Source organism: Myotis daubentonii, chromosome 17, assembly GCF_963259705.1.
Source record: "Myotis daubentonii chromosome 17, mMyoDau2.1, whole genome shotgun sequence".
Taxonomy (NCBI): domain Eukaryota; kingdom Metazoa; phylum Chordata; class Mammalia; order Chiroptera; family Vespertilionidae; genus Myotis; species Myotis daubentonii.
Window position 1 is genome coordinate 3,461,608 of NC_081856.1, and position 14,579 is coordinate 3,476,186.

Sequence of the window (14,579 nt, forward strand, 5' to 3'; positions counted from 1 at the left end):
CAATTGTAGGGGTGTTATAACATGACCATCTGTGGTTTAGTACAACAGTTTTCAGTACAGTGAAATCAACTTGTCCTGCTAAGTTTCTATAGTAGGGGTACTGTGGTTCACCAACTTCCCTACCTTCTCTACTCCTGCCAGTGAGATTTCAAGAGGTTCTAGCCCCTTGGTCTTTTCTGTTCCAAGTTATTGAGGGTGTTAGTCATTCCTTCAGCTTTTCACCATGTCTCTATGGATGGCTTCCAAAACAGCACTTTTAAGGTCTGGTCACTATCATACTAGTTAGTCCACTTTATGCTAAGAAATTTTGTATTGGATGTGTTGATATTCTCTTAAATCCAACATGTTTAAAATAAAATACATTATCTCCCAATCTCTTCTTGATTCACCCATTTCTGCAAATAATACCTTCTTCCAGTTACCAAAACCTGAATATATTCAAAGTTCAGAAAAGTGTAAAGATGGAGAAAAAAGTCAGTTACAACAATTTCACAATTCCTTTTCTTTATAAAAGTGAAGGAATCCCATATACATAATTTTTATCCTTTTCTTTATAAAAGTGTAGGAATCTCATATACACAATTTTTATTCTTCTTTAATCCTAAACTTTCCACCATGTCATTAGAAGTTCTACACAATTATAATTTTAATGATTATTTAATTTGCTAATGCTCTTACAGCATACTGTGTTATATTGTCAAATTCATTTCCAGAAAGTTTGCCTATTTCTACTCCCATTAGCATTTTAAGGGAGTTCTTAAATATCATAATTTAAGAGCTTACCCCTCCACACACACACTGCATCCTAATCACAACTGAATATTATAAGGCTTCAATATTTGCTATTTTTATAGTTGTAAAACAGAATCTCAGTGTTACTTTAATGTGCAATCTCATGTTTATTAGCCATTTAGTCATTGTAGGATTGCAGTTGTGTTATGCATTAGCCAGCAGAGATGACACAAATACATTGCTATAATATAATATCCTAGTCTGGTCAAAGGTGCAGAATGCACCAGAAAGAGATGGCTACTCAGAGCAGAAGTAGATGCAATGGATGCCCATGCAACTTTCTCATTAATCCTCCTGCCCTTGTCACTGGGCTATTATCTAGAAGACCATAATGTTTATCAATATTTAAACTATGTCATGAATTAAGCTTGCTTACAGGAACCCTTTTGCCGACCCAAAATGAAGAGTAAGACTGAGGAGCCGAGTGCAAAGACCAAGTTGGTGGTGGGGTGTCATGTGCAAAGAAGATGACTAAGCATCTTTCAGGTGCCATGGCCACACCCAAGACAGCGGCTCCACCCAGTTGGAAGAAGTGCCCTGAGAGCATGAGCTCACCATGTTCTTCATCAAGGAATAGAATTTCTGTTCTGCTTTACCCAACTCAGTCTCGTTCTATTGGCACCAACAGCACTGGGAAGGTGGACCTCGGTTTAGGTCCTGACCTTAAAGGGTGGTCCACGCCTGGGGGGCTGATGATCACAGTTTTTTCCCAAAGGGGAGAAAGCAGAATTGTCACCTCACCAGTTTCTGCTAGACTCAGGATGACATCACCACTGCTGAAGAAGTGAACTAGCACCTTTCTATTGGGTCATAGAGAAATACCAAGATTTGAAATGTCACCAAGGTGGGGTTCCATCTCCTTTATTCACTGGTGTATCCCAAGGACCGACAGGAGTGCCTGACACATGGTGGGTGCTCAGTCACTGTTTGTTGGGTGAATAGACCTGTAGAGTGTTGACGTAAGAAACGTCCAAACCTGTATAGAATCTTTGTGAGTTTATTTAAGCCAAACTGACAATTGCCAGGAAGCAAAATTTCAATGGATTGAGAAAAATGTTCCAGAGAATGGCAGTTCTGCACATTATTTGATACATTAGAATCAAAGGAGGAGGTGTTAGGGGGTTACATGAAATCCAATGGTGATAGATCGAGGAAGTGGGAGAAAGCAAAGTGGGGAAACCTCTGGGATTGGATAAAGAATAGAACGGAGACACACATACTTCTTTTACACTGGTGGGCACGGGAGAGTTAGCAATAACATTTACAGCAGAGAGATGGTGCGCAGGGGCCAAGATAACAAGGAGGGTTCAGTGGTCTCTTGTTCTGAGACTGCGCCCTGAAGGTCTGGAGGGGAAATTACCCTGACATTCCAAAGGTATATTATCTTAGATGCAAAAAGACAACCTTTGTCAGGGACATAGAGGCCTAGGATATGACTACCCTCCATGACCCGCTTTTTGTTAAGAAGTTTTGTGTTTAGACCATCCTATGTGGTCACTTCAGGTCTCTGAGTTTGCAGGGCTTGCCACGTAGGTCTCCCCAAGCTTGTCAGTTTAGTGTGTGGCCTCTTTTCCTCCACAATAAGATGAGGTTTGGCCTATTTCCTCTCTTGACCTTTCCTAATCAGTGTGTTAACAGCAGTTATATTTACACATGTTTTTTTTTAATCATGTTTTTTTTAATCATTTTTTTTAGAATGTTTTTGTTTGCTATTTTTACATTCCGTGTTATAAATATCATTGCAACAATTATGCACACACAACTCTGATTTATTGAATTCAGTGGTCATCATTAGATATTTTTTCTTTAAGTGTTGCTTGCACTTTTGTTTTTAATCCTGTGGTATAATATTTCAGGTAGTCATTCCAGAGTGTTTTTAGGAATTCAGGAAACACGTGGGGGTCCTTTCCCAACATGCTATTTGTCTGTCCTTGCGGTGACCCAGGTGTGCTGGGTGTGGCATTTTCAAACAGAATTTTCCCATCAGACCCCAGGACGCCTAGTTTGGAAAGATGGGAACTTCCAATGTAGTTTACACTTACTTTTATCAAAACTTTAACTTTTGATATTTGTTTCATTCAAAACATTTGTGTCAATTATTTTCCTAATAAATTAAATATTATGGGTGTTATTGAATACTCCTATTCTACTCTCCCTTTTCTCACCAGAGATAATCCTGAATTTGTTGTTTCTTATTATTGTAAGTTTACTTTTTTTTTTTTTAAATATATTTTATTGATTTTTTACAGAGAGGAAGGGAGAGAGATAGAGAGTTAGAAACATCGATGAGAGAGAAACATCGATCAGCTGCCTCCTGCACATCTCCTACTGGGGATGTGCCCGCAACCCAGGTACATGCCCTTGACCGGAATCGAACCTGGGACCTTTCAGTCCACAGGCTGACGCTCTATCCACTGAGCCAAACCGGTTTCGGCGTAAGTTTACTTTTTAAACTTTACAACTATTAAGTCCTGGACATAAATCCCAGACATGATTTCATTCACCTTCAGATTCACATTAAAACAAAACCTCAGGCTCTCCCGTTTGGCCCTCTGATGTCTACCTGGTCTGAGAAGTCAGGAGGCCTGGCCTGCGATGCCTGCGTTTCCATGCCAGGCGGCCGTGGGACCCAGAGCTGGTGAGCGCCTGGTCCACAAGGTGCATGAGTCCCCCAGCGACTGCAGGCCAGGCTCCTGCACTTATACTTCCTATCAGAGTTCTACAGCCCTTTGTGCTTGTCACTCCTGTTCTCTGAACTTTAAAACAGTTTCCTCTTTATTTCTGCTTCATTTTTATCTCACTGTAGTGTGTATTTCTACTTTTCAACAAAAGGATCATTTTCAGATGATGGGAGCAAAATTTTCATTTCCCTTCACATTGTCACCAGTGACCAGTGACCCAGCTTCTCAAGCAGGGGCCTGTTTTCCCACATTTTTCCTGAACTAAATGCAGTGAGTAATGTCCCTTTGCTTCCCGCTCCCCCATCTTTTTTTTATGGGGCTGTTATTATATGGAGTTCGAAGGAGTCCATGCTTTCCTCATCTCCTAAAAGCTTCCTTTCAGTTTATTAAACTAAACCTTCAGGGATTATAATCCCAAATAACCTATAGTTGGTTGGTCTGGCATATATTTTATCTCACCTTTGTCATCAAAAGAAATGCTGAAGCCAGGGATGGGTAATGAATACAGGGAAAGACCCACGGTGTCCAACTTCAAGGCCTGATGGGAGAAAGTGAACTTCAATAATAGAGAGTAATTCTACCCATTTTAACTCTTCATCCCATTGTGAGAATAGTTAAAGAATGTCTGGGAAAGTATGAGTCTCTGAATTTATGATAATGCTAGATTATATGTTATATCGTTTATTACTACCGCAAGGACAGACAAATAGCATGTTGGGAAAGGACCCACACGTGTTTCCTAACAGCATCTGCGACACACTTCCTTCCTGGAACACGGCTATTCGGCAGCAAAGATCACTCAGCTGGTTTTCTCCTCTAGAAACTCGCGCATGCTCATTCCAGCTTCGGGACCCGGTGGGAGCATCACAAGTCCTCCAGGCGCCACTCTGGGTTTCACACCTTCCCGGGGGAGAACTGGAACCCAGGCCCGAATTCTAGTGTGCAAGTTTCTGATTGATGTTTTCACTGTTTCCATTTTGGGTAATACCGTTTGTTGGGTGAATTGTATAATTTTCATTATTGGTATTTGAAAGACATAGAGAAAGATGATAAATTAGCTTGAGGAAGATAAGAGGAAGCACCTGACTTAGCTCAGTGTCTCTGTAAACAGGAGCCTTCCTCCCATGTGACCCGGTGACATCACATCTCCTCTCTGCTCTGTCCTGAGAAACTTGCATGCTGAGTGGTGAAGTTCGAGTTGGGCATAACTACCTATGTGAATGTAGTTTTCTTTCTTATCCTGAATAACTTTCTTAACATTTCTATATTTGGATAAGAAAGCATGCCTTGGAGAAACGGAGAGCAGAGTGTGACTCCGGGCAGGACTGAGGCCCACCCCATCGGCATCCTCTCCCAGGCACATCTACCTGCTCCCCAAGTTCCCACACGAAGAGCACGGGCATGTGGGGCACACGGCTTGCGTGTCAGTAAATCATGCTGCTCTCATTATGGCACTGACTTCGTGGCATTCCAGTGACTTACAAACACAAACTGAATATTACACCTTAGAGCTCCCCAAAGGAAAGCCATACACCACTTTTGTTTGAAAAGAAACAGAATTTATTAAGAAATTATGTGCTGAACTCTCCCAGGCTGTGAGGTTGGGCTCTTCCATTTCCACAGCACAAGGTGGCAGCTCGCTTCGGAGAACACTGGCGATGCTCGGGTGGGGGGGGGGGGGGCTCCTGGTTGCAGGAGATGGACGATGCTGGCACTCAGGTACACGCGTGGGTCCAAGACGAGACCATCCCTCCGCATTCTCACCTGCACTCACACTGACACCTGCCCCGGGCTCTCCCGCCCCTGACTGTGGGTTGGGTGAGAGCAGGGTCATCCCATCCAGGAGAGGAGAGGGACGCTGAACTCAACCACAGGTCACGCCGACACCTTTAGCTCTTGCCTCACATCTGAAATAGTTGCATTCCTTATGAGTAAAAATGGTGCGCATATAGGGCAGAAATATAACCTTTTCAAGTATTTTATCCTTATGATCTGAAGTACTTTAAACTATAAATTAAAAATAAATTACAAAAACTAGCATATGATGTATCTTTTCTTACATAACATTGTTGGGAATAAGCTTTAAACATAGAATTGCAATATCACCCGACTTTATATATGATCAATGGTGAAACATGCTAATCATAAAAATAGCTTTTACAAATATACATTTGTATATAGTGTCTCCCTCCCCATTCATAATATCCTTCACATTTTAAGATTTTTAAGACAAACAACAACAACAACCCAAACATAATTAGCAAAGGGAAACACACATTTACAATCTAAACCATAAAAATCTGACAATTATACAGCTCAGAACATAGAAGAAATGGAATTTCTAAGACTGAACAATACTGTCCATTTTATTTATTTGGGTTTTTATGTAAATTGAACCAAAGATGTTGCTCTCCAGTAAGGAATCTCCTCTGACATCTCTGGGGTTGTCAGAACGCCTCTTTCTGCTTCGTGGCTTCATTCATTCATTCAGATCACTTTATCTGTAGAAACTGAGACAAGAAAAAGAGCATTTTAAAATACAGCGACAGTGTCCCGTTGCTGGTAGCTCGCGCATGTGTGAGTTAGATGCTGAGGCTCCAAGAGGGGAGGCGAAAAGAGCACTGGGTCTTTAGGGACGCCGGGTCTCCAGGTGCTCTGTGAAGGCAACCCTGAGCCCGTTCACACTGAGAGCGCGCTATGCTTTTGTAAAGTCCAGCGAATTTCGTGCCTGAGATGGCAATTACTTTCCAGCATGAGCTCTGGTCTAGGGAAGCAATGGGGATGCTCAGGACCTCTGTTGTCCGCCAGGACGGGCCTCAGCACTTCCCCTGTGAGAGGCTGTGAGCAGCGATCCCAGATCTGTGTCCGGGATGAGCAGCCAGCTCGGGTCCTGATCTGAGTCACAGTCCTGGTGGTAGACGGCCATTTAACTATGTTGACTCTTTCAATCCATAAACACAGACTATCTTTCCATTTCTTTGTGTCTTCTTCCATTTCTTTAAATAACGCTGTGTAGTTTTCAATATATCGGGCCTTCGCATCCCTTGTTAAGTTTATTCCTAGGTATTTTATTCTTTCTGTAGGAATTGCAAAAGGAATTGTTCTCTTCATTTCTATTTCTGAAATTTCATTGTTAGTATATAGAGACACAATGGCTTTTTGTACATTGACTTTGTATCCTAAAACTTTACTTGTATTTGTTTATTGTTTCTACTATTTTTTTTTTGGTGGAGTCTTTAGGTTTTCTATATAAAGAATCATTTTGTCTGCAAAAAGGGACAATTTTACTTTTTTTCCAATTTGGATGTCTTTTATTTCTTTCTCTTGACTGATTGCTCTGGCTAGAACTTCCAGAACTACATATATTGAATAAAAGTGATGAGAATGGGCATCCTTGTCTTGTTACTGATCTTAGAGGAAAAGCTCTCAGTTTTTCACCATTGATATGATATTGGCTGAGGGTTTGTGATATCTGGCCTTTATGTTGTGGTACTTTCCTCCTATACCCATTTCACTGACTGTTAAAAACACGAAGTGGGAGGTATCAGATTCCCTGACTACAAAGTGGCCATCACCAAAGCAGCATGATATTGGCATAAAAAAGACACACAGACCAATGGAATAGCACTGAGAGCCCAGAAGTAAACACACATGTAAATGGGCAAATAATTTTTGACAAAGAAGCAAAAAACATACAATGGAGAAAAGAAAACCTCTTCAATAAATGGTGCAGGGAAAATTGGAAAGCCACACGCAAAACAAGGAAATTAGATTGTGATTCGTCACCTTTAAAAAAAAATTAACTCAAAATGGATCAAAGACCTAGATATAAGACCTAGAACAAAACCTGCCATATCAAGATGATGCTCTAACCAACTGCCCGGCCAGGGCTCTACTTTTAGACTGAAAGAATCACATCAGCAAAGCTGTAATGGAATCAAAACCCCATGCCTAGTGACTCCCTGGGATGGTGACAAATGAAGGCTACCACGTCACTGTGTGGTTCTTGGTGGCTTAAGAGTCTCATTCCTGAGTTGATGGCCATTAGAGTACGGGGGCAGGGGACAGAAAACTAGGAGAAAACAAAAGTGTAATAACCTGCCAGATGCTTGGAAAGACCATCAGGTCATCTTCTGAGAATTTAACTCTAAAATGAAGACTTAAATGATTAGGGCAGAGATGAACCATGGCACTAAGAAAGGCCGAAGATTTCTGGGTCTTTGAGATCTGACTAGAACATAATGGAAATTTATTAAATCAGCCAATGGGAAAAAAGTGTCCAACTGAAAGAAACACGTTTGGCACTCCAAGGGCAGGAAAACAGGAGTCTATGGAGGGCAACTCAGTGAACAGGTGACCTAGGACCATGGAGAGACCTTGTCTAACCTCCCAACCAAAAAGCAGCACCATTGCCCTGGTTGGGTAGTTCTCCCTGATATGTCAAGGTTGTGGGCTCAATCCCCAGTTAGGGCACATACAAGAATCAACCAATGAGTATATAGCTAAGTGGAACAAAAAATTAATGCCTCTCTCTCTCTCTTCCCCACCCTTTCCCTCTCTCTCTGAAATCAATAAAAAGAAGAAGAAGAAGAAGAAGAAGAAGAAGAAGAAGAAGAAGAAGAAGAAGCATCTTCCTCCATGATCAGCTAACAGCTGTGCAGGTCTGGCTTCATTCTCTCAAGGAACACAGAACTCAACCTCACAAGACTCCATCTTATATAATAAAAAGGTAATATGCAAATTGACGCTAACAGCAGAACGACTGGGAATGACTGGTCACTATGACACACACTGACCACCAGGGGGCAGACGCTCAATGCGGGATATACCCCCTGGTGGTCAGTGCGCTCCCACAGGGGGAGCTCTGCTCAGTCACAAGCCAGGCTGCCAGCTGCCAGCACAGTGGTGGTGGAAGGAGAATCTCCCACCTCCTCAGCAGTGCTAAGGATGTCTGACTGCAGCTTAGGCCTGATCCCTGCTGGCAAGTGGACATCCCCTGAGGGCTCCCGGGCTGCCAGAGGGATGTCTGACTGCCAGCTTAGGCCTATTCCCCCGGGGAGCGGGCCTAAGCCAACAGGTGGACATCCCCCGAGGGGTCCCAGACTGTGAGAGGGCACAGGCTGAGCTGAGAGACCACCCCCACCCCCAATGCACAAATTTTTGTGCACTGGGCCTCTAGTTTTTATATGGTTGGAAAAGAATCTGTTACCTTGAGTCAAATACTGCTAAATGGCTTAAGTAAATAAATTGAGCCAAAACCTAGAGAGTGAGGCAACAAGCCAGGTAGCCTGGAAGAATTGGGGAGGAATGGAAGTGTCAGGAGTGTCTTGTCTGTGGGACATGGATTCAGGTCAGAGTTCCTAAGTTGGCAAGAGAGAGAAAGGCAGACCTCAAATCCAGGGGAGGTGGACTGCTGTTAGAACACTGAAGCAGGACTCTGAAGGATAAGACTTCCTTGTGTTGATTTATTTGTATTTTTTTGGGGGGCCCCAGTGTTCCCAGGAATAAAGCAGGACCTGGTTATTAGAACAAACCTAAGTTATTGTAGTAAGCTCATGGCAAGAGAAACAGCAAGAATGTCTTAGAGACCGAGGCATCTGGATTGCTGAACTGAGGCTAAGGAACATGCCTGTAACTTGGGAGTAGGTTTGGGTTATTCTTAGAATCTGGGCTAAGACTGTGAGCATGGGCCACAATCCTCACAGTAATGCATTCATTGGCATAGTGTGTGGAAATTTAGAAAACACTTGACATGTATATGCTCATTGTTCTTTATTATAAACACATGAAGCAGGTAGTTGGGCAAGAGTCATCCTCATATTATTCATCAATTCTTGGATCAGAGAGTGTCATGACTGAACCCAACCCCAGCTGCTCTATGTAAGACCCATGGTTTCCCTACTGTTCCTCTCTGCCCAGTTGGGAAAGAGGACAGTAGGGAGGCAGACTGGGCCTAGCAGTAACTAGCACAGGTGAACTCACCTGTGGTGTGCAGGTACACAGGTGTTTGGTGATGCACAGGAGGAAAGGCGTAGAGTTACTGAGGATGTGTGACGACTTGCACAGGACCCACCAACTACCTTCCCTGGATTTGAAACAGAGCTGCCTGGATTTTGTAAAGTTCTATCTTGAGCTAATTCAAACCATGTTAATTAAAAACTTATTGAAAATATGCATCAAAAAGGACCTTTTATGTTGTAAAAATGCATTTGATTAAGAAACAAAATTAACTTTAGAGTAAAATTATCTAAAGTGGGTTACATAATTTTATTTAAAACTAGAGGCCTGGTGCACAAAATTCTTGCACTGGGGGGTGGGGGGCTCCCTCAGCCAGGCCTACACCCTCTCACAGTCTGGAACCCCTTGGGGGATGTCTGCCTGGTGGCTTAGGCCTGATTCCCCGGGGGGTGGGGAAAGGGGGGGGGTGGGGAAGGAATCAGGCCTAAGCTGGCAGTCAGACATCCCTCTTGCAGACCAGGGCTCTCACAGTCTGGGACCCCTCGTTCCTTACCACCTGCCTCCAGCAGGGGCGGGAAAGGCTCCCAGCCATGAGCCTGGCTTCTGGCTGAGTGGCATTCCCCCTGTGGGAGCACACTGACCACCAGGGGGCAGCGCCTGCATTGAGCATCTGCCCCCTGGTAATCAGTGCGCATCATAACAACTGGTCATTCCATTGTTTGGTCGATTTGCATATTAGGGTTTTATTATATAAGATATCTGTATAAAAATTTAAGTAATTTAATACTGAGAAAAATTAATCATATTAGTCAATTATGTAATTACCAGACTTTGGATGTTCTGTTGCACATATATTAACATTTCTTTAATTTTTTCCCCCAAATTGTTCCCTGATACTTTCTGAAAATAACTGTGACTGTGTTCACGCGTTTTGGGCTCCCTGAAAATCATATCTGACTTGTTGAACTGATAAGTTATAGTAACTTTACTTGGTGCATAACTTGTGTTTTATTGGGCATAGATTTCTGCTTTGTCATGCTAATTACACAGGGTGGGGCAAATGTAGATTTACAGTTGTAAGTACTCAAAACAGTTTATTCTAGTATTATCACTTATTAATCATTGTGTTATTTTCCATATGAATATCTGTGCGTCTAATTTTGCCCACCCTGTATAATGTCTAGCAACCTTTAGTTACTCCCAATGCTGGAAAAGATAATGATAATTTTCAGGTAGTACTCCAAATTGCTTAAGTTAATTCCAGGTCTAGAAGCCAAATGATGATTAATGCTAAGATTATTATGAAATTGGAAATTTCACACATTTTACTGCTTCCTACAGTTCTTTAGAAAATTAGTTTTGGAACCAAAAGAGGAACTATTTTAAAAATAATTTCCTATCTAACAGTAAAATGTGATTTAGAATTGATTGATGCAGAGGTTTAATTTAAAAAGCACTTGGAAATTGTACAGTTAACTCCTGGTCATTCAGAATAGCTTGGGAAAGGTGATCATGGCTATTTAGTAATTCTTTTTTAATTTAAATAAATTTACTGTATACATCAATAAAAAATTAGAATATAATAAAGTAGCTTCATCTTTAAAATTGAGTGAAATTAATCTGAGAGAACAAGGAAAGGAAAGCATAAGCTATTGTTCTACTAATAAATCCTTGGTTTTTAATCAGTTTATTTGAGAAGTAGAGTTAATTTCCAAATATTAAAATGCATGGGGATATTATCTAAAGGCTCTGAGCATTCAAGTCATCCTGGGCAACATGGACTCCTGGGCAATTCAGAGGAGATCTCGGGTCATGTAGTCCCTTGGATTTTCGTGATTATAAAAGAACCCCAGAACTGTAATAGATGTCTAAGAAATTGAAAATTGAACATTATCTTATTTATGACCAATTGTGCCATAGCCTCTGGTGGTTACTTTTTAAATAAGGGTTTTGAAATATGTTTTGGTCAAAGTGGGAATAGAGGGACCAAACCTCAACATAATAAAGGCCATTTGTGACAAACTCACAGCCAGTACTCAATGGGCAAAACCAGAAAGTGTTTCCCTTAATCAGGAACAAGACAGGGATGTCTGCTTTCACCACTCTTATTCAACATAGTACTGGAAGTCCTAGCCACAGTGATCAAATAAGAAGAAGAAATAAAAGGCATCCCAATTGGAAAGGAAGAAGTAAAACTGTCATTATTTAAAGATGATATAACAAGAAATTTTCAGAGGGAGAAAACCAAGATGGCAGCATAGGTAAACACCAGAGATTGCTGCTTAGCACAACCACTTCAAGAATACAACTAAAAGATGGAACGGACATCATCCAGAGCCACAGGAAGGCTGGCTGAGTGGAAATTCTATGAATAGAAGGAAAGAGAAAAGCATACCGAGTCTCAGAGGAGGTGCGGTGCAGAAGTAAAGTACAGAGGTACGGAGGCATACGCGGAGAGGGCTGGCGGCTGAGGACATGGTTGTCTTTTTCAAATGGGAGGGAGTCTCAAGCTCTGAGCTCCAGTTCCGGGCTAGTCTCTGGGGACCCAGATTCATATGGGAGAAACTGAACTGTCTGGAATTGGTCGGAACTCAAGGGCAGCTTTCTCTCAGAGGTGCTTGCAGCGATTGCCAGGACACTGAGAAGCAGGGCCTCTGAGGGCAGCCATAGCTGCTTGCTCCACCCTGTTGATCCCCTGGGACCCCCACCCCACCTAAGCTGTGCGTCAGCTTTTGCATATGAAAGACCTGGCCCTTTGTAATCTGAAAATTTCCCAACCAACTGCAGCTGGCCCAAGGCCCCAGAGCAACTCACATTGCTTCACAGCTGAGCTCATGCTGGGTAGCCTCAGGCAGAGGCTAGATTAACACCTCCTTAGAGATCCAGGAGCCAGTGTGCCCAGTGGTCAGAGTGGAACCATCCAGATTGCAGCTCCTCGGATCCATAAAGGACACACTCAGGGGGCAAACTCAGTGAGCACCAAAGCCCCATTGAAGCAAGTCTTGCCCCAGAGGGGTGTCTCCAGCACAGAAGTTCTCCCACTGCAGACACAGCTGATTCTCACAGCCAATTGGCCTGGAGGTCAATTCCTCCCAGTGATACTTACAACAATCAAGGCTTAACTACAACAAGACTGTGCACAAAGTCCACAAGGGGGTGCACCAAGAGTGTTCACCTCAGGTAATTGGGGAGGCTGAGCCACTGGGCCTTATAGGACACCTAGCACAGAAAGCTACTCTATCAACACAGGGAAGCATAAAAAATGCGGAGACAAAGAAACAGGTCACAAATGACAGAAATGGATGAAAGCAAACTACTGGATATAGAATTCAAAACCACACTTTTAAGGTTTTTCAAGAACTTTTTAGAAACTGCCGATAAATTTAGTAAGACCCTCAAAAAGTCTGGTGAGACCGCCCATAAATGTAGTGAGACCCTCAAGAAATCTAGTGAGACCCTCAAGGTTATGAAAAAGAACCAACTAGAAATTAAGCATACACTGACTGAAATAAAGGTTATTATGCAGAGTTCCAACAGCAGAGTAGAGGATCAGAAGAATCAAGTCAAAGATTTGAAATATGAAGAAGCAAAAAACACCCAACCGGAAAAGCAAAATGAAAAAAGAATCCAAAAATATGAAGATAGTGTAAGGAGCCTCTAGGACAGCTTCAAGCGTACCAACATCCGAATTATAGGGGTGCCAGAAGAAGAGAGAGAGCAAGATATTGAAAACCTATTTGAAGAAATAATGACAGAAAACTTCCCCTACCTGGTGAAAGAAATAGACTTACAAGTCCAGGAAGCACAGAGAACCCCAAGCAAAAGGAATCCAAAGAGGACCACACCAAGACACATCATAATTAAAATGCAAAGAGCAGAAGATAAAGAGAGAATCTTAAAAGCAGCAAGAGAAAGAAAGTCAGTTACCTACAGGGGAGTACCCATACGACTGTCAGCTGATTTCTGAACAGAAACTATGCAGGCCAGAAGGGAGTGGCAAGAAATATTCAAAGTGATGAATGCCAAGAACCTACAACCAAGATTACTTTATCCAGCAAAGCTATCATTCAGAATTGAGGTCAGATAAAGAGCTTCACAGAGAAGGAAAAGCTGAAGGAGTTCGTCACCACCAAACCAGTATTACATAAAATGCTGAAAGGTGTCCTTTAAGAAGAGGAAGAAGAAGAAAAAGGAAAAGATACAAATTATGAACAACAAATACACATCTATCAACAAGTGAATCTGAAAATCAAGTGAATAAATAATCTGATGATGAACAGAATAAACTGGTGATTATAATAGAATCAGGGGCATAGAAAGGGAGTGGACTGACTATTCTTGTGGAGGAAAGGGGTGTGGGGGATGCGGGAAAAGCCTGGACAAAAATCGTACACCTATGGATAAGGACAGTAGGGGGGGGGGTGAGGCTGGAGGGTGGGGTGGGAACTGGGTGGAGGGGAGCTATGGGGGGAAAAAAGAGGAACAACTGTAATAACCTGAACAATAAAGATTTAATTTAAAAAAAGATGATACGACACTGTATATAGAAAATCCTAAATACTCCACAGAAAAACTACTAGAACTGATAAATAAGTCCAGTAAAGTAGCAAGATACAAAATTAATATTCAGAACTCGCTGTGTTTTTATACACAAAAAATGAACTATCAAAAAGAGAAACTAAGAAAAGAATCCCATTTATAGTTGCAATAACAACAAAAAAATAATGTGCCTAGGAATAAATTTAATGAAGGAGGTAAAAGACCTGTGCTCAGAAAATTATAGAACAGTGAAGAAATAAATTGAGGAAGAATCAAATGAGTAGAAGCATATACAATGGGGCCTTGACTTACGAGTGTCCCGACGAACGAGTTTTTTGAGATACCAGCTGTCTCTCTGCCGATTTTTTGCATTGAATTGATAGAGTAATTTGAGTTAACGAGCTCCTCAATGAGCTCCTTAACGAGCTCGGTCTGGGAATGAATTAAACTCGTAAGTCAAGGCCCCACTGTACTGTGTTCATGAATAGGAAGAATTAATACCATTAAAAGTCCATACTATCCAAAAGCAACCTATAGATTAAACACAATTCCTATTAAAATACTAATGGAATAGCTCATAGAACTAGAGCAAATGTTCCAAAAATTCAT

At 41.9% G+C, this 14,579-nt stretch overlaps 1 protein-coding gene across 1 annotated transcript in view; it reads right to left on the reverse strand.

Moving 5' to 3' along the window:
• Positions 1 to 5,010: 5,010 nt before the first annotated feature.
• RALYL (RALY RNA binding protein like) overlaps positions 5,011 to 14,579 on the reverse strand; it is a 585,850-nt gene continuing 576,281 nt past the window's right edge. Inside the window, exon 8 of the mRNA XM_059673043.1 lies at positions 5,011 to 5,983. Within this exon, the coding sequence (XP_059529026.1) occupies positions 5,966 to 5,983 (18 nt within the window). The 3' untranslated portion in view covers positions 5,011 to 5,965. The remainder of the gene's footprint in view (positions 5,984 to 14,579) is intronic.